A 20,270-nucleotide genomic window follows, 5' to 3' on the forward strand; every position below is an offset into this window, starting at 1 on the left:
GCGGTGATATGTGTGTGTGTGTGTTGATTCATCATCTCACAAGCAGATGAGCGTCACAGCTGTATATAAGGTGCAGCACACCTGCTCAGCGATAACAACTACGAACCTCGGCCAGCTGACCTCAGCCTCTAACCAAAGTTCAGGGTAAGTTTTTGGATTCATTTTTTCAATCATATTTGCATGTTATTATTGTATCATCAATAACCAACATTATCATTATCCATTATTAACTATTACTATCATTGTTACACTTTTCATTCCCAATATTTTATTTTATATATTATTTAGTGGATTGCTTTTGTAATGTATTTTTTTTATTTCATGCAACATATTGATAAATTATTCTGATTTGGTAATTTAGTTTTATTTGATTAAGATTTTTTTATAATCTGAAAAAATGTTTTGTATTTTTTTAAATATAATTAATGCAGCATGAGGCTTTTGTTAGCTAGATGATTTATTCACAGACACTGGTTCGTTTGTGTAGCAGTTTTCTTTTAATTATAGCGTATAAAATGGTTCTGATTTGCATAACTTTATTTGGTTTGATTAATTATTGTTGAAATTAAAATGTTACGTTTTCTAATTAAGGCAGCATGATTTTTTTGTAAGGCGGATTATTTTTTCACAGGCAGTAGTTTGTGTAGCATTTTTTAAATTATTATACAATTTTTTTTCATTTTAAATTTTTTCATGCCATATAATGATTAATTATTCTGACTTGTGTAGTTTGCTTTCATTTGATTTAGTTTTTTTTTCCACATTTCCATGAAAAAGTTTATTCATTAATGTAGCAAGAAAAAAAACATTTTATAACTAGTCTTTTCATTGGCACCTGTTTAGCATTTTTTTAAATTAAACTGTATAAAAAAATAGATTATAAAATACATTTGAATTGGAAATATTTTTCCCACGTTATCCGCAATTTTTTTAATGACCAAGTATTATCCCAAGAATATTACAAATGTATTTATTGGAAAATATATTGTGATTTTTATTTTTGCACCGTGTTTCTATTTTCTTTAGTAAAGGTCTATTTAAAAAGCTTATACAGTATTTATAGAACATTAATTTGTAAAATGATTTAATATTATCCTATTCATATTTTTATTTATATTTTTGATATGTATTAACTAAAATGTGTTTAATGAAGTGCATTCATTGTTCGTATTGTTGTTTATTATTATTAAGGCCTTACACATGCATGGTAAAAAGATTTGATGCAAATTGATATAAATTCAAATTTCGCAAATCAGGTTGTTTCATTCATTTTAGACCCTGAATAAAACAATAAGACACTAGCAAATATTACATAGTACATACGAAATGGTATTTTGGGTGAGTGCAACATTACACATCTAATGAAGTTGAGTGAAAGGTTCCACATGTGCACAGTATACCTGATTTACCCGAGCATCTTGGTGCCTCCTTGCAGTGCCTTTGAGCTACTCCTCAGCATGTTCCCCAGGAGAGAGGCTGCTGATGCCCAGGCAAAAGGCGGCCCGCCCGCTTCCTTGGCTCTCCTCCTCTTCCTCCTGCTGCTCCTCTTCTCCTCCTGCAGCCTCAGCGACGCACACAGCACCACAGTGGAGCACGACTTCCACATTGTTCACAATGTCGACAACAGAAGTACGTTTAGTTGTTTATTCAACATCTAACATAAAATGTGTTTATTAATCTCAATATCTAAAGTTGGAATCATTGGAAAAATTACATTCACCACAATTAGGAATCCTCTTATTATTGTGTAGTAAAACATACATAAATAAGTTTTGCCCTGTAATTTGACTGTCATGTGTAACAATACAAGTACTATTTACAACTTGATTCTTTATGTTGTTTTTGATTAATGTTTAGAGTAACTAAAACATTTGACCATAAATATAATAGTCTTGAATTGCGATGAGATAGCGACTTGTCCAGGGTGTATGCTCCCTTCCACCCGAATGAGGCTGGGATAGGCTCCAGCACCCCCGCAACTCCAAAAGGGACAAGCGGTAACAAATGGATGGATGGATAGATGTTCCAAGGCACTTTACAAAAAAAAAAAAAGCATTAAAAAAAAACACAATAAAGCATTGGTTTCTGTAGCGTTTCTTTGAATTGTACTGCAATTTAAAAAAAAAATAAAATACAGTTTATTTAGAATATTTTTTAAATATTATCCAAAAATGTTCCTGATTAAAACATTTTCATTTTGTAATTTTTTTTAAATAAGTCAGTATTGCGTTTAAAAAAAAGTAAACAAATAAGAATGAATACCTTATTTTAATAACATTTTAATATGAGTACAATTATAATATCAAATATTGAAGGCAAACTGCAATGTGATACAGGGCAGTTCTACAATAATAAACATGGTGAATTTATTAAAATATTTGTTTTACTTACTGCTGATGCACCTAACGTTATGGTTAATGGATGCACTCATTTTAAGTTTCCTTGCTGTTCAATGACAATTTTTATGCATTTATTATATATATATATATATATATCCATCCATCCATCCATCCATTTTCTACCGCTTATTCCCTTTCGGGGTCGCGGGGGGCGCTGGCGCCTATCTCAGCTACAATCGGGCGGAAGGCGGGGTACACCCTGGACAAATCGCCACCTCATCGCAGGGCCAACACACATATATATATATATATATATATATATATATATATATATATAATACATAATGTTGTGTATGCCTCACCTCCCTTGTGCTGCACTTAGGCTCTCTGTGCATGTTCCTTTAAGCTTATTTAACAATAAACTAGGATAGGACGTGGACGTGTTAAACTAATTGAACTGTACTTTAATTCAAAACTTGAAAATGTATTGAGCTCAGGGTCTTGGGCGTTGTTGGAGCCTACTCCAGCTGACGAAACAGTATTTTTTTTTGCAACATATTGATAATGAGCTACTTGAAATCGGCAAGGAATTAGCGAAATAAGTTGAACAATAATGATCAGATTCTAAACATACCATACGTGTGGTCCAGGTCCGGAGATAGACCCCTTCTGGTACGTGGGCCGCGGCGTGAGACCAATCGGTCGCTTCGGGAAGCGGCACAGCGACGTGGCGGTGCGGCCCGTCGTCAGGACGCTGGAGCTGATCCTCAACAGTCTGCGGAGCAAGGACAACCTGGACACGGTGCTGCGTGGGGAAGATGGAGACTGGTTACCATGACAACAGCCATGTCTGAAACACCCAACAAACTTTTGTTCCATGATGATGACACTCTCCTACCATGTTTCTCTCCCTTAATTTAAATTAAATGTATATTCTTGAATAAACATGAACCTACTGAGCGTGACACTACTTTTGGCAACAACAAAGAGTGTTAAAGTTGCAAATTTTATTTAGTTCATGATACATCTTTCTCCAGGTGCACAGAGGCACACGGATAATTTTTTTTTTTGCATGTTAATACTTTCCCCAACATGTCACATGATGTCAACAAACAACTGCACATAAAGTGAACACTGTGCAACCTGGCTGGATTCCAACAGTGACAAACCAGCCGTATGAGTGTTATACTACACTGAAAGACTTTGATTGGGCAATACACGTTATTCTATATCATATCCAACTTTTTCCACGCACAAATTCTCAGATGACGATACAAAAATACAGGACACTGATGATTGGACCCTTGTAGCTGTGCTTGGCGTCTATACTGTACATCGTTCAAAGTAAAACCAAAAGCATGCTTATTTTCTATTCGTTTTTTAAAACATCAACACGCCGGTAATCAATGTGCAAAAAACACATGGAATGGAAGTATCTGTAATATAAAAGGTGGCGGAGCAAGCGCACAGAGGTCCAGTTTGGAAATCAACCCTGCTGCACTCATGTGGTTATAAATGGATGCTATATGAAAGAGGTAATATTCATGTCAAATTTTGCAAAAAATTAAAAACTTGCCACATTGATCTTGAACGCAGACTGAAAATACCTGGAGGCCATCGAGGAGAAAAAAAAACCTCTGAATATGTTTTAAAAAGGCTGTGTAAGTAAAAAAATAAATTGCTTGTAATAAAAGAAAAGCAAAATGATAGGCAAAGCAGCCTGTTACTCCGACTGCATGGAACATCTCTTCGAACGTGTCACACAAGGAATGCAGGGAAAAGGTGTTTCGCTCAAATAAAAGGCCACCAAGTTTAAAAGTAAAAGAGAAATATTGCTGAATTTTTTAAAGACCAAACCTGAATGCTTACACCTTGTGTAGCTTAATTATTCTATACTATGTGATTCATCTGAAATCATTTGGGACTTTATTCCCTATTTGCATTCTGGAAGAAAGTTGGCTGAGAGAAGTCTCATGTTTGTGCGTTAAAAGTCCCCTATTAGGCAGAATTAACTTCTTAGTAGTGTTCCTGTTTAACAGCACCAAAACAATCTATCATCTCCCTCACGTGTTTGCTCAACAGCTAGGTGTGTCTTTTTCGGGGTGTCTTGATACAACTTTTTCAATATTGTCCGATATTGGAGCCTTGAGAATTGATCTTGATAGCACGAATCATAGTACATACTTGTATCATTTTGCAGTGTGGAATGTTACAAAAGGCTTGATCAAGTGAAATTATTCAGAAAACAAGGGCGGGTATGAAAAAACACTAACTTTATGACTACGGATTGGTACCGTTAACGTTTGAACCGATACAGTACCAATTCCTGATATATATATATATATATATATATATATATATATATATATATCTTAATTGGATTATCCAGAGAATAGTGCTCGATACCGTGGTAGAGCGCAGTATGTATGTGTGGGAAAAATCACAAGACTACTTCATCTCTACAGAACTGTTTCATGAGGGGTTCCCTCAATCGTCAGGAGATTGAGGGAACCCCTCATGAAACAGTTCTGTAGAGATGAAGTAGTCTTGTGATTTTTCCCACACACACATATATATATATGTATATATGTATATATATATATATATATATATATAATACATAATGTTGTGTATGCCTCACCTCCCTTGTGCTGCACTTAGGCTCTCTGTGCATGTTCCTTTAAGCTTATTTAACAATAAACTAGGATAGGACGTGGATGTGTTAAACTAATTGAACTGTACTTTAATTCAATTAGTACAGAATACCATCTGATATCGGTATTTGATGGTACCGATATCCAGTAATTTTGTGCGTGTTAATGAGCGTTAGTTGTTTTGTAATACAATTTTATTTTTTTAATGTAACATTAAAAAATGAGCTATTATGATAACTGTGTTGTCCAGTTGTTATAACTTATTCAATTATTAAAGGCCTACTGAAATGAGATTTTCTCATTCAAACGGGGATAGCAGGTCCATTCTATGTGTCATACTTGATCATTTCGCGATATTGCCATATTTTTGCTGAAAGGAGTTAGTAGAGAACATCCACGATAAAGTTTGCTACTTTAGGTGCTAAGAGAAATGCCCTGCCTCTACCGGAAGTCGCAGACGATGACGTCACATGTGTGGGTGCTCCTCACATATTCACATTGTTTTTAATGGGAGCCTCCAACAAAAAGTGCTATTCGGACCAAGAAAACGACAATTTCCCCATTAATTTGAGCGAGGATGAAAGATTCGCGTTTGAGGGTATTGATAGCGACCGACTAGAAAAAAATATATTAAAAAAAAAAGGTAAAAAAAAAAAGTAAAAAAAAAAAAAGTAAAAAAAAAAAAAGTTAAAAAAAAAAAGCGCGATTGCATTGGGACGGATTCCGATGTTTTTAGACACATTTACTAGGATAATTCTGGGAAATCCCATATCTTTCTATTGTGTTGCTAGTGTTTTAGTGAATTAAATAGTACCTGATAGTCTGAGGTGTGTGTCCACGGGTGTCTTGACGCCAGTGTCTCAGGGAAGTCGACGGCAGCACAAGCTCAGCTGATATCCGGTAAGAGGCGACTTTTTAACCACAATTTTCTCACCAAAACCTGCTGGTTGACATTCGGTAGGATCCATGTTCGCTTGACCGCGCTCTGATCCAAGGTGAAGTTTCACCTCCAGGAATTTTAAACAAGGAATCACCGTGTGTTTGTGTGGCTAAAGGCTAAAGCTTCCCAACTCCATCTTTCTACTGTGACTTCTCCAATATTAATTGAATAAATTGCAAAAGATTCAGCAACACAGACCTCCAAAATACTATGTAATTATGCCGTTAAAGCAGACGACTTTTAGCTGTGTGTGTGCGCAGCGCTCATACTTCCTAAAAACCTGTGACGTCTTACGTACACGTCATCATTACGCAACGTTTCCAAGACGAAACTCCTGGAAATTTAAAATTGTAATTTAGTAAACTAAAAAGGCCGTATTGGCATGTGTTGCAATGTTAATATTTCATCATTGATATATAAACTATCAGACTGCGTGGTGGGTAGTAGTGGGTTTCAGTAGGCCTTTTAAATTTTAGTCTCACTTGCAATGCAGTTACATATCCAAGAGTTTAGACGGCAGTACTGTATAGGTTATGTATGGTATATTGTCTAACGAGGAAATAACTTTTTCCAGGAAAAGGGTGCTTCATGTGTTATGTTGCACCCAACAAAGTGTTTATACTGTACGGCGCTTCTTACACACCAGCTGTTTCATTGCAACAATATCTTAGTTGTAGTTTACTTTACCATTTTTGAAGCTGTTGAAATCGCCATGTAAAATTGCTAATAGTAGCCTCTCTAAAGCAAATCCAATGTAAATGAGCATCAAGCTATTGCCTTACTTTACATTAGAGCATTTTCTACCAAGCATACTCGCTTTGTTGGTGTTAAAAATGGCAAAATTATTTAGAGGGAGTTTGGCTGAGTCTGCCCTTCGTGCTGCTTGAGTGATTGTTTACACCTTTAGTCTGAAAGCGGATGTAACGTTACACGCAACATTGGTATTGTAATATGGCACCATTGGATTTTGCATGATTCAATACCTGGTAGTACGGACGCAAATCAGTCCGTGCCTATAAAAGTGCAGAATTCGATGTACCATTACCTACTTATGCCAGACTTCGGCTGTCTTTAAGTTGAATTGGAGTGGTTATTGTTTTTTGGTGACACCCGGTGGCCACAGAAATTCATAATGTAAAGCTCCTGAACCAGCAAATTGAATGATGTGGACACATTTGTGACTGGATACTTTCTAATATGCAACTGGGATTTTTTGATACTTGCTTACATTGACCAATGTGCTGTTTTAGACTGTTTAAGGACACTTATTCCGTATGTCCAGCTTGTGTGGGCATAGCTGCGGTATAGCTGCTAACTCTATAGTAGCCTATTGCTTAACACGTTTGTCTTTTGTAAATGACTAAAACCCCCCAAAAAATACCAAACGTGTGCTGTGCCTATTAGAGGACATTTAGATATGCACAAGTAAACACACTGCAGGACTACTTGTATCAGAGTTTGTATCTGAAATTTAAGCTGATATCACCCGATACTAGTTTTTTTGCTGATATCGGACCGATATTTGATATTAACATTGGATTGGGACACCCCGAGTTACTATGTCTTGGAGACAGGTGTAGACAAACACGGCTCATTAGCAACTAAAAAGTACTTTTGAATGGTCTAAATTCCAATATCAAAGCTAGATTTTGGCCAACACACTTCCAATATATTACTTCTGAGACATATTCACTTATTACATGTAACCATAATATGGTGAACTTGCTCTCAGCAACAAAAAGATTAATGCAGGGATGGTTAAATATTCAGCTTTTGTATGATCACTGGCTGTTGTTAGGAATCTAGAATGATCATTTTGCTTGTTTAATGCTAAGCTAACCAGCTGCTGTGCCAATTAAAGTCCAACAACAGTGCAAAAAGGTTCCCACAAAAATGACTACCGTATTTCCTTGAATAGCCGCCGGGGCGCTAATTAATTTAAAACCTCTTCTCACTCCTGCACTTATTCAAGGCATGCGGTAAAAGTAAGCAGGCGCTAGTAATTTTAAAACCTCTTCTCACCCCTGCGCTTACCAATTGCATGCAGTAAAAAATTAAGTGTGATATAAAAAAAAAGAATAAAAAATTATTCTGCGGCCGCGGCCCGGTGGTTGGGGACCACTGCTCAACAACATGTCATCGCGCCCACCTTTACACCATGCTATCTACATGCCGGTTGGACGCATGCATATCGCTGCTTCTCATACGAGATTGCAATGCATACTTGGTCAGCAGCCATACCTTTTACACTGATGGTTGTGATATAAACAACTTTAACACTCTTACTAATATGCGCCACACTCTGTGAACCCACACCAAACACATTTCTGGAGAACATCTGTAACACATTATAAACGCAACATAAGAATTCCGATGCATCCATGACTCTTGGCTATATAATACATGCGCCCCTAACCCCGCCCACCTCAACCGGCGCACGGAGAGGGGAAGGGCGGGGTTTGGTGCTAGCGGGGTGTATAATATAGCCAAGAGTCATGGATGCATTGGAATTCTGGGTAATTCTCATTTTGCGTTTATAATGTGTTACAGAGCCAATGTTCTCCAGAAATGTGTTTGGTGTGGGTTCACAGAGTGTGGCGCATATTAGTAAGCGTGTTAAAGACAAGTTGTTTTATATCACAACCATCAGTGTGATCTGTATGACTGTGGAACAAGACCCCTGGTTTACACATAGTTAAAGGAAAAAAAAAACTCCTCCGCCATTTTGGAAATGAGGACAGGGGAAGCGTCACTCGTGATGTCATGACTTTGACCCGGCGGCAAAAGTAAGCATGCGCTAATAAATTTGGGGAGCGAGTTTGACCCGGCAGTAATTCAAGGCAGGCGCACATTACATGCCCGGCGGTTATTCAAGGAAATACGGTAAACCTTTTTCCAATAGGTTGGACTCGTTTTATGATGTTCTTAAGCATGTTTTATGTCACCCCCCTATTACTGGCAACTGTCTAAGTGCCCACTCGTCTGTAATAAACCAAAAGTGCATGGGTAGAAAAAAAAAGGGTGCTGAAAATGACAATCATCTCTCTGAATGGGACTAGTACTGGCTGTGCAAATGGACAATCATTCATGAGAGGATGTTGGCTTAACAGTACACGAGCATGGTGAAGTAGAGTCCACGCCTTCATTAATCACAGTAGAAATTGATGTTTTAAGGCAGACTGTCCACTCATCTTTGCTGTACGTGTGATGTCAGTGGATGAGGGGGTCGTAGGTCGAGGAGCCGGGCGGATGCTGGGCGTGAAGGGGCTGAGTGCTTCGTGGGCCGCAACAGGGCAGATGGAGGCTCCTGTTTGGTGTGGAGTTGGAGGCGGACGCTGGGTCAAGGCACTGGATGAGAGAGCTGTCCGTAGGGCCGTGGTGTGGTGGGCCTGAGGGACTTTGTGCTGCTGCTCCTGGTGCTCCCTATGGCCGAAAGACTTCCACGGGCTGCTCTGGCTCCATCTTATCTGAAAGGTAAGAGTGCTAGTTGAGTATCATGGAGAAAAAAAAGAAAGCAGGCTTTGCTACACGTGTTAAAATACAGAGTAACATATTGTCATAAGAAAGTTATTATGTAAATGTGAGAAAGCGTCTTCCTGGTCCACAAAGGATGATAGGTTTGGACCATTGTTGATCCATTTTGGGGCTTTTTTGCATATTCTATAAATTCTAGAGACATCTGTGAATTGAGTAACGTGGACCCTGACTTACACAAGCTGAAAAACTTATTGAGGTGTTACCATTTAGTGGTCAATTGTGCGGAATATGTACTGTACTGTGTACACTGTACTGTTTTAAGATCGGTAGGTTGTGAGTTCAAACCCCGGCCGAGTCATACCAAAGACTATAAAAATGGGAGCCATTACCTCCCTGCTTGGCACTCAGCATCAAGGGTTGGAATTGGGGGTTAAATCACCAAAATTATTCCCCGGGCGCAGCCACCGCTGCTGCTCACTGCTCCTCTCACCTCCCAGGGGGTGATCAAGGGGATGGATTAAATGCAGAGAATAAGTTTGCCACACTTAGTGTGTAACAATCATTGCTACTTTAAGTTAAATATAATGTATTCTCTTCCTTTGCAATCTACTAATAATTGTTTCAATCAATCAATCAATCAATCAATTTTGATCAACATTTTATGGTTTCCGACCCCGATCTTATATTTTGGCCTTCACTATGAACCAATTTCAAGTCACTTTGACAGTACATTCGAGCATACTTGCCAACCCTCACTCCCGAAATTCAGCGCCTCTCCTGAAAACCTCCCGGAAAAAATATTCTCCCGAAAATCTCCCGAAATTCAGCGGAGCTGGAGGCCACGCCCCCTCGAGCTCCATGCGGACCTGAGTGGGGACAGCCTGTTTTCACGTCCGCTTTCCCACTATACAAACAGCTTGCCTGCCCAATCACGTTACAACATCTACGGATTTGAATAAAAAACTGCACACACAAGGAGACGAAGCAGAAGAATGAGGAAGTTACAGCCATGGCGACGCCGTCTGTAATAGAGTGAGTCTATGTTGTCTGTCGCCATCTCCTGGTGAATGTTGGCTATAGCGTTTTGGGGTTGCTTTTTGATTGGCCAACGATTTATGTGGTGTTGGGCACCTGACGGCAAGTTAGTAGAACAACTGTGTTTTTATTACTGTGTATTGGATAGGAGCCGTCTGAAATAGAACTTTTATTTATATATATAATAAAATAAATATATAGCTAGAATTCACTGAAAGTTCATACACACACACATACATATATATATCCATTCCATCCATCCATTTTCTACCGCTTATTCCCTTTCGGGGTCGCGGGACATATATATATATATATATATATATATATATGAAAAATATATGTAATACTCGAGTTGGGGAATTATGCTCCCCTCTTAACCACGCCCCCCGCCCCAACCACGCCCCCAACCACACTTCCGCCCCACCCCGACCACGCCCCCCAACCCCCACTTCCCGAAATCGGAGGTCTCAAGGTTGGCAAGTATGCATTCGAGAAAACATTTTACATTATAGAAGTATTGGTTCGTAATGGAGGCCAAATTATACATTGAAATTACTCAGACAACAATGGTATGTTGTAAACACTAACCTATTTATTATTAACCCTCTAGAATGGACTTATGCTGTCTCTGAATTGAAGTGGGGTAGTAATTGCTCATTTTAGCACCACCTAGGGGACGGGGTGGCGTGGTGGGTAGAGCGGCCATGCCAGAAGAGTGGCAGTGCCAGAAACATGAGGGTTCCAGGTTCGTTCCCCACCTCCCCGGTACTTCACCCCTTGCCCCAGTGCCGCTCAATGATAGGTGGTCAGAGGGGCTGTCACGCCAAATTTCTTACCCCCTACAAAAACCTTCCCCCCGGAAGAAATTTGGCTTGACAGCCCCTCTAATCCTTGAAGGACCCCAATGAGGGTGGAAGGACCTTAAAGCAGCCCACACATCTGCCTGTTTTAAAAGCATTATAATTGGCTGATTGTCGTTGGTGAAAAATAACGGTGAGGAAAAAATATTAGCATTCCAGCATGCTAACCTTTCAAGCTATTTTTGTTTCCCCAATTTTGCAGCTGTAACCCCTAAGAGTAATATAACTTGGTATTGTCACGCCCTCATTAGGGTCCTTCAGGCATTAGAGGGGCTGTCACGCCAAATTTTTTCCGGAGGGAAGGTTTTTGTAGGGGGGGGAAGAAATTTCGCGTGACAGGACCGTAGCTGCAAATTGGCTACCATGCTTCCGTCAGTCTACCCCAGGGCAGCTGCGGCTACAAATGTAGCTTACCACCACCGAATATGGAGTGAACAAATGATGGGTTGTCACTTCTCTGTGAGCGCTTTGAGTATCTATTTGATAAAAAATGCCCTGTATAAATCTATTCCATCATTATTATTACCAGTGGTCACAATAATTAATTAAGTTAAGAAGTTAATGAATTAAATGATGCAAACACGTTTGCTACTGGATACCTTCTAATGTGCTTTGTATGTGTAAGTAATACGTCAACATATTTATTTGATGCTTGTTTATATTGACAAATGTTGTGTTTTAGACTGCAATACTGTTCAATTAAGGACATATATTACGTATGTCTAGCTTGTGTGCTTAGCTGTTGTGTAGCTTCTAGCTCCTGGTATTTTATAGCCTACCGTGTTCAGTTTTTGTAAAGACTTGACTAAAATACAAGAAAAGACCAACGTTGTGTGCTTATGTGTTGTGAGTTCAAACCCCGGTTGAGGCATACCAAAGACTATAAAAATGGGAGCTATTACCTCCCTGCTTGGCACTCAGCATCAAGGGTTGGTATTGGGGGTTAAATCACCAAAAATGATTCCCTGGCACGGCCACTGCTGCTGCTCACTGTTCCCCTCACCTCCCAGGGGGTGATCAAGGGTGATGCAGAGAATAATTTCGCCACACCTAGTGTGTGTGTGACAATCATTGCTACTTTCACTTTAACTTTATTGAAGGATATTAAAATGTTAACTGGGTTGCATAAGTTAATACACTGCAGGACTTATATTGGAGGTATTCGATGCAAAGTCTGTTTTTTTTTGCTGATACCAGACCGACATCTCGTTCCCAAATCAATAGGGGATCAGGACTCTCCTAAAACATATTATGAGATTATGAAATAATTAATGTAAAAAGTGATGTGACTACAGTGTCTTGGTTACTGCTGGCTTCATGCGTGTGTCTGAAACAGCTGTGTAAGCGAGGATGACTGTGACAGGGAAAAAAAGGAAAACAAAAAAGGCCTTCATTAAAAAAAAAAAAAACAGCCATTCAATGGTATTAAAAGAAGCCGACTTCTTGTTGGTTGTTAAAACAGCCTTGGCCTCTTGTGTACACGTCTCTATTTGGTTGCTTTACATCTAATGGACCTTTTCAGGTAATTAGTCCGCTGGCCAGCGCATGTATTCACTTTTACTTCCATTCAGCAAGCAAGCTCTTGTCTTTGGACAAAAAGGGAAATATGGGCTATTAAGCAAGAGGTGAACAAAGTGTCCTGCTTCTGCTTGACACTCACAAACACAGCCTTGGGAGTTTAAAGAAGATCCATCTAACCATCCATTTTCTACCGCTTATTCCCTTTGGGGTCACGGGGGGCGCTGGTGCCTATCTCAGCTACAATCGGGCGGAAGGCGGCGTACACCCTGGACAAGTGGCCACCTCATCGCAGGGCCAACACAGATAGACAGACAACATTCACACTCACTTTCACACACTAGGGACCATTTAGTGTTGCCAATCAACCTATCCCCAGGTGCATGTCTTTGGAAGTTGGAGGAAGCCGAGTAACCGGAGAGAACCCACGCATTCACGGGGAGAACATGCAAACTCCACACAGAAAGATCCCGAGCCTGGGATTGAACCCAGGACTACTCATATTGTGAGGCAGACGCACTAACCCCTCGTCCACCGTGACGCCCGTTTAAAGAAGATGTATCAGTTTAATTATTTTCACATTTAAAATTAAATCGGTTCAAGATTGCAATGGATTTATCAGGGAAGAAAAAAAGGTACCAACGATTAATTGAAGCAGCCAATATACATATAGTCTCTATATTGCTTACTTCAGTTTTTATAGTAAAGACTATGATCGCATTGATACATAAACCGCATCCAATAAATTCTAGAAAAATAAATTCCCATATTTTAACTGCACATAAACACATGTGCAATTAGTTACATACACAAACAGATTTTGTTAATGTATATTTACATACCTTGATTGTTTTGAAACGGTGTCTGTAACAAGGCAGTAAAACGGCTGATCAAACAAACCATCATGCTGGCTCTCCAATCAGCTAAACAAACTCAATAACCCCACGATGATGTTTGAGTACATTTTCTGAAGAATTTGTGGAACTAACACGATACAAAAAAAGTGCCATTGTAAGTTAATAATACAAACAGGGACACTTGTAAATATGTTAGCATATTAGCTAATGCTAAAGATGATAGCTTGATTACATTACGTACAAATATGCATGGAAACACTCCTACAGACATCACACATTAGACGTTTAATAAGTATGAACTGTTTTAGTTATATTGTAAAACTTACAAATGTTGCTTGGAGTGATTCATCAAGAAACCATCCAAGTAGAAACGACATGTCTAGTGGACAGAACAGCGCTTATACTTCCGGTTCAAGGCAATAAACAGAAGGAAATACAGGGTCGTACAGTATACCGGTATTTGTATAGTATCGTTCCCTCACCTGTCGTCATGTAGTATCTAGTTCTTGTCTCCATGGCGACTAGTAAAGTATATTTTATTTCAAGTACTTCAATTGTGGTAGCGGCACATGCTTCACTACACACCGCAGCAACCCGGACTCGTAACATTGGATGTGTTAAAATGGCCTATAGTTGCCAAAGTCAAGTCAAGATTTCACTATGTGCGAAAATTAACCATTAAGACAATCAACTTAACTTTGAACGTACCACACACATGTGAATGAAGCGCATTCTTACTCAACAGCCATACATGTCACACTAAGGAAGCTTATGAACAACAGTAACACTGTCATAAACATGTGCCATATAGTGAAACTAATCGACAACGAGAAACACATTTTGGGAGAATATTTGCATCGCAACACAACATAAACATTACAGAACAAATTCCCAGAATTCCCTGCAGCACCAACTCTTCCGGGACGTTACAATATAAACAAACTCCATTGGTGGATCTATACCTAACATCCACCGTAATGATACACAGTACAATAGTGTATCTAGTTGATACTACTATGATTACATCAATATTTTTTAGGATCACAAAATCGTCTTTATCTAAAAAAATATTGTATATCATGTACTGTATATAAACTCAGGAAATATGTCCCTGGACACATGAGGACTTTTAATATGATCAATGTATGATCCTGTAACTACTTGGTATCGGATTGATACCCAAATTTGTGGTATCATCCAAAACTAACGTAAAGTATCAAACAGCAGAATAATAAGTGATTATTACATTTTAACAGAAGTGTAGATAGAACATGTTAAACGAGAGAGTAAGCAGATATTAACAATAAATTAACAAGTAGATTAATAAATAATTTTCTACCATTTGTCCTTCATAATTTTGACAAAATAATAAAATGGAAAATGACACCATTTGTTACTGCATATGTCAGAAGAGTAATTAGGAGTCTTTGTTTGTTTACTTACTACTAAAAGACAAGTTGTCTTTACAACTAATATTTTATTTAAGGACAAACTTGCAATTAAAAGAAATGTATAATGTACCATAAGATATTTTGTCAAAATAAAGCCAATAATGACAATTTTAGGGCTTCACGGTGGACGAGGGGTTAGTGCGTCTGCCTCACAATATGAAGGTCCTGCAGTCCTGGGTTCAATCCCAGGCTCGGGACCTTTCTGTGTGGAGTTTGCATGTTCTCCCCGTGAATGCGTGGTTTCCCTCCGGGTACTCCGGCTTCCTCCCACTTCCAAAGACATGCACCTGGGCATAGGTTGATTGGCAACACTAAATGGGCCCTAGTGTGTGAATGTTAGTGTGAATGTTGTCTTTCTATCTGTGTTGGCCCTGCGATGAGGTGGCGACTTGTCCAGGGTGTACGCCGCCTTCCGCCCGATTGTAGCTGAGCTAGGCGCCAGCGCCCCCCCGCGACCCCAAAAGGGAATAAGCGGAAGAAAATGGATGGATGAATAGATGACAATTTTATGGTATGTATATATCTATATATATATATATATATATATATATATATATATATATATATATATATATATATATATATATATATATATATGTATTAGGGGTGGGCAAATTAATGCGTTAATTACGAGTTAACTCATCAATCTATTAACGCCGACAATTATTTTATCGCACATTTGCGTATGTTGTTTACATGCTTTTACTTTGTTAACGCCTTTTCTTAACAAGATGGCGTCGCCCGGATGCGTGGAGGGGCTCTTGGTAAAGATGGAACATTCGGCAAAAATATCAGACAATTCTGCAAATTTCAAGGCTGGCTTACAGCGTGGTCACTCTGGGATCACTTACGACCGCCAGACAATTCTGGATGTGGATAGATCGGGCCGTTTTGGACTGAATGACGCGTGCTTGCTAGACCGGCTAGCTAGCATGGGAATACTTTGCCGGCTACATCCAGCGGCCTGTGAAGCAGCGGAGTATATGTGTTGTCTGTCTATTTATGAATAATGCAGACGAGGAGTGTTGGCTGAGTTCTTAATGTTTACTTTCAGAGCGTGCATATCACAACATACAAGATGCCGTCATGGCGACACAACCTATACCGGGCTACGCGCATGCTCGTCACTCCTGTTGCATGCTGGGTAGGGTAGTTCTTTTATTCCCTGGCTCATAACATCAAGCAATCGGAAAATTCCCATCATATCAATTCCTAGATATGGTCATAATTATTTTAAGTGCACTACGCAGAATGAACACAACATTATTAATATTGCTACTACGGATAATTTGATCAAAAATTCCCTAAAACAGCCCACTACCTATAATATAGGTTTTTTAAACATAAAATCCCCGATAAAAAAAATGTTTCTGCTGTTACCTCAGAAATTGCCTGTTCAGATGTTATGATTGTGGCTCAGAGATTTGTATGTAGATTATATTTATTTTACATAACAAACAGGATAACTTAAATACCCTGGCAGTGGTAGTAATAAGCTTAAATGTTTGTATTTACATTTTTTGAGTTGATTTTCATAAAATATGCTATTTAACTGCTACTGTTTAACAAGGACTGATTTAAATTGTGTTTGCACAACAAATGTTTTGGCGCTTTTGTTCATGTGGGAGAATATTCCAATAAAGGTGCACTACACACTACTTTTGAATTCATTATTGGGCTTTGCGTATACAATGCAGTTAATCGCGATTAATATATATATATATATATATATATATTGGACCAACACAGATAGACAGACAACATTCACACTCACACACTAGGGACCATTTAGTGTTGCCAATCAACCTATCCTATATATATATGTATATATATATATATATATATATATATATACACACATACATATATATGTATGTATGTATATATATATATGCATGTATTTATGTACATGTATATATGCTCCAGCATCCCCCGCGACCCTGTACAGGACAAGTGGTAGAAAATGGAAGGATGGATGGATGACAATTTTATGGTATATATATATATATATATATATGTATATGTATATATATATATATATATATATATATATATATATATATATATATATATATATATATATATATATATATATATATATATTGGGCGTAAGGCGGGGTACACCTTGGACAAGTCGCCACCTCATTGCAGGGCCAACACAGATAGACGGACAACATTTACACTCACATTCACACACTAGGGACCATTTAGTGTTGCCAATCAACCTATCCTATATATGTATGTATATATATATATATATATATATATATATATATATATATATATATATATATATATATATATATATATATATATATATATATATATATATATATATATATATATATATATAGGGCTTCACGGTGGCAGAGGGGTTAGTGCGTCTGCCTCACAATACGAAGTTCCTGCAGTCCTGGGTTCAAATCCAGGCTCGGGATCTTTCTGTGTGGAGTTTGCATGTTCTCCCCGTGACTGCGTGGGTTCCCTCCGGGTACTCCGGCTTCCTCCCACCTCCAAAGACATGCACCTGGGGATAGGTTGATTGACGAGACTAAATGGTCCCTAGTGTGTGAATGTGAGTGTGAATGTTGTCTGTCTATCTGCTTTGGCCCTGCGATGAGTTGGCGACTTGTCCAGGGTGTACCCCGCCTTCCGCCCGATTGTAGCTGAGATAGGCGCCAGCGCCCCCCACGACCCCAAAAGGGAATAAGCGGTAGAAAATGGATGGATATATATATATATATATATATATATATATACATATATATATATATACATACATATATATACATACATATATATATACATATATATATATATATATACATACATATATATATATATATATATGTTAGGGCTGGGCAACGATTAAAAATTTTAATCGAAGTTAATCACACTATTTCTCTGATTAATCGCGATTAACTGCATTGTATACGCAAAGCCCAATAATGAATTCAAAAGTAGTGTGTAGTGCACCTTTATTAGAATATTCCCCCCCATGAACAAAAGCGCCAAAACATTTGTTGTGCAAACACAATTTAAATCAGTCCTTGTTAAACAGTAGCAGTTAAATAGCATATTTTATGAAAATAAACTCAAAAATGTAAATACAAACATTTAAGCTTATTACTACCACTGCCAGGGTATTTAAGTTATCCTGTTTGTTATGTAAAATAAATATAATCTACATACAAATCTCTGAGCCACAATCATAACATCTGAACAGGCAATTTCTGAGGTAACAGCAGAAACATTTTTTTTATCAGGGTCTTATGTTTAAAAAACCTATATTATAGGTAGTGGGCTGTTTTAGGGAATTTTTGATCAAATTATCCGTAGTAGCAATATTAATAATGTTGTGTTTATTCTGCGTAGTGCACTTAAGATAATTATGACCATATCTAGGAATTGTTTGCTTGGTGCTTTGATAAACTGAACGCATATACATGGTACTATTTGTGATGTTATGAGCCAGGGAAAAAAAGAACTACCCTACCCAGCATGCAACAGGAGTGACGAGCATGCGCGGTAGCCCTGTATAGGTTGTGTCGCCATGACGGCATCTTGTATGTTGTGATATGCACGCTCTGAAAGCAAACATTAAGAACTCAGCCAACACTCCTCGTCTGCATTATTGATAAATAGACAGACAACACATATACTCCGCTGCTTCACAGGCCGCTGGATGTAGCCGGCAAAGTATTCCCATGCTAGCTAGCCGGTCTAGCAAGCACGCGTCATTCAGTCCAAAACGGCCCGATCTATCCACATCCAGAATTGTCTGGCGGTCGTAAGTGATCCCGGAGTGACCACGCTGTAAGCCAGCCATGAAATTTGCAGAATTGTCCGGTATTTTTGCCAAATGTTCCATCTTTACCAAGAGCCCCTCCACGCCGGGCGACGCCATCTTGATAAGAAAAGGCGTTAACAAAATAAAAGCATGTAAACAACATACGCAAATGTGCGATAAAATAATTGTCGGCGTTAATATATTGATGAGTTAACTCATAATTAACGCATTAATTTGCCCACCCCTAATATATATATATATATATATATATATATATATATATATATATATATATGCATGTATGTATGTACATGTATATATGCTCCAGCATCCCCCGCGACCCTGTACAGGACAAGTGGTAGAAAATGGATGGATGAATGGATCTATATAGAAATTTGCCGTACTTTTTGAGGCATGCCAAAATGAAGTCTTCTAATTCTAAGATAATAGTAATGATAATTATACATTCTGTTTTTATGCCATTATTACGGAGAATCAGGTCAAATGAAAACATATACTTTTCTCATTACTTCCTGTTTAGTTGAGGCGACAAAAGGTGATAGGACTGTGTATTGTCGAGGGGAGCGGGACAATTACAAAAATGGAGCAAGAAATAAAAAAAAAACACCACTTTGAAAATCCGGTAAAATGTAGTCTTCGCTTGGCAGATACAGCATTTTTTGGTCTGCCATGTTTGTTGAAAATATTCTCTCAGGGAACAGTGCAGCGGACTGGAGCTTGCACAGACGTAGCAATCAAAATGACAGAAAAAATATTATATACCTTTCAGTGGCGGGGCTGGCAACTTCCGTCTCTGATGGCGTGACGAGTCCAGAGTTTGTGGCTGCAAAATTATAGCAAAACAACAATCAGACTCTACTTATATATACATATAACAACAGGGGGGCTAAATTTCAAGTGTTTACAGACCTTTGTTTTTGGATTGAATTTGGAGATGTGATTGCAGACAGTCACATTCAAGCCAGCGGTTTTAAGAGCGGATATCCTGGCCTCAATATTGGATATCTAAATATGGAGAAATACCACTCAGTCTCCATTTAACAGGAAAACGAACATTGTTGTTGCTTTTTACGTTACAATGGCTTGTAACTGCTATCATATGGTTTTACCCTTGATGACACTTTTACAGCCTATACCGTAGACTGCAGGTGGACTGCAACAGACTCCCTATTTCTGACACTGCACTCATCAGAACTCCAGCAGCCCCGCCCACTTTCACACGGCCAGTTCAAGCAGGCCACAATTTCCCACCAGTGTGAAAACGGCACCGACATGGAATAAGGGGCAATGTCAACCTGGCAAAATCTCACCTTCAGAGGACCTGTGAG

The 20,270-nt window shown here is 38.5% G+C and overlaps 2 protein-coding genes across 4 annotated transcripts in view; one reads left to right on the forward strand and one right to left on the reverse strand.

Annotated features, from left to right (window-relative positions):
• Positions 1-3,991, forward strand: prlh2 (prolactin releasing hormone 2). Its single transcript, XM_061922020.1, has 3 exons — positions 1-144; positions 1,436-1,629; positions 2,990-3,991. The coding sequence occupies exons 1-3, from the start codon at positions 47-49 to the stop codon at positions 3,175-3,177; spliced, it is 480 nt and encodes a 159-aa protein (XP_061778004.1). The 5' UTR covers positions 1-46; the 3' UTR covers positions 3,178-3,991.
• A 4,539-nt stretch (positions 3,992-8,530) lies between these two features.
• myripb (myosin VIIA and Rab interacting protein b) overlaps positions 8,531-20,270 on the reverse strand; it is a 339,066-nt gene continuing 327,326 nt past the window's right edge. For all 3 annotated transcript variants that reach the window (XM_061922023.1, XM_061922022.1, XM_061922021.1), the window contains 3 exons: positions 19,852-19,947; positions 19,705-19,765; positions 8,531-9,400 (listed from right to left, as the gene is read on the reverse strand). In XM_061922023.1, the coding sequence (XP_061778007.1) occupies positions 9,357-9,400; positions 19,705-19,765; positions 19,852-19,947 (201 nt within the window). In that variant the 3' untranslated portion in view covers positions 8,531-9,356. The remainder of the gene's footprint in view (positions 9,401-19,704; positions 19,766-19,851; positions 19,948-20,270) is intronic.

This window comes from Nerophis ophidion, linkage group LG15, assembly GCF_033978795.1.
Source record: "Nerophis ophidion isolate RoL-2023_Sa linkage group LG15, RoL_Noph_v1.0, whole genome shotgun sequence".
NCBI lineage: Eukaryota > Metazoa > Chordata > Actinopteri > Syngnathiformes > Syngnathidae > Nerophis > Nerophis ophidion.

Excerpts from the sequence above, each read along its gene's own strand:
- prlh2 (XM_061922020.1), top strand. The coding sequence starts at position 47 with ATGAGCGTCACAGCTGTATATAAGGTGCAGCACACCTGCTCAGCGATA. Across the intron at positions 145-1,435 it reads GCCTCTAACCAAAGTTCAGG|TGCCTTTGAGCTACTCCTCA; the intron begins GTAAGTTTTTGG and ends GCCTCCTTGCAG. Across the intron at positions 1,630-2,989 it reads TCACAATGTCGACAACAGAA|GTCCGGAGATAGACCCCTTC; the intron begins GTACGTTTAGTT and ends CGTGTGGTCCAG.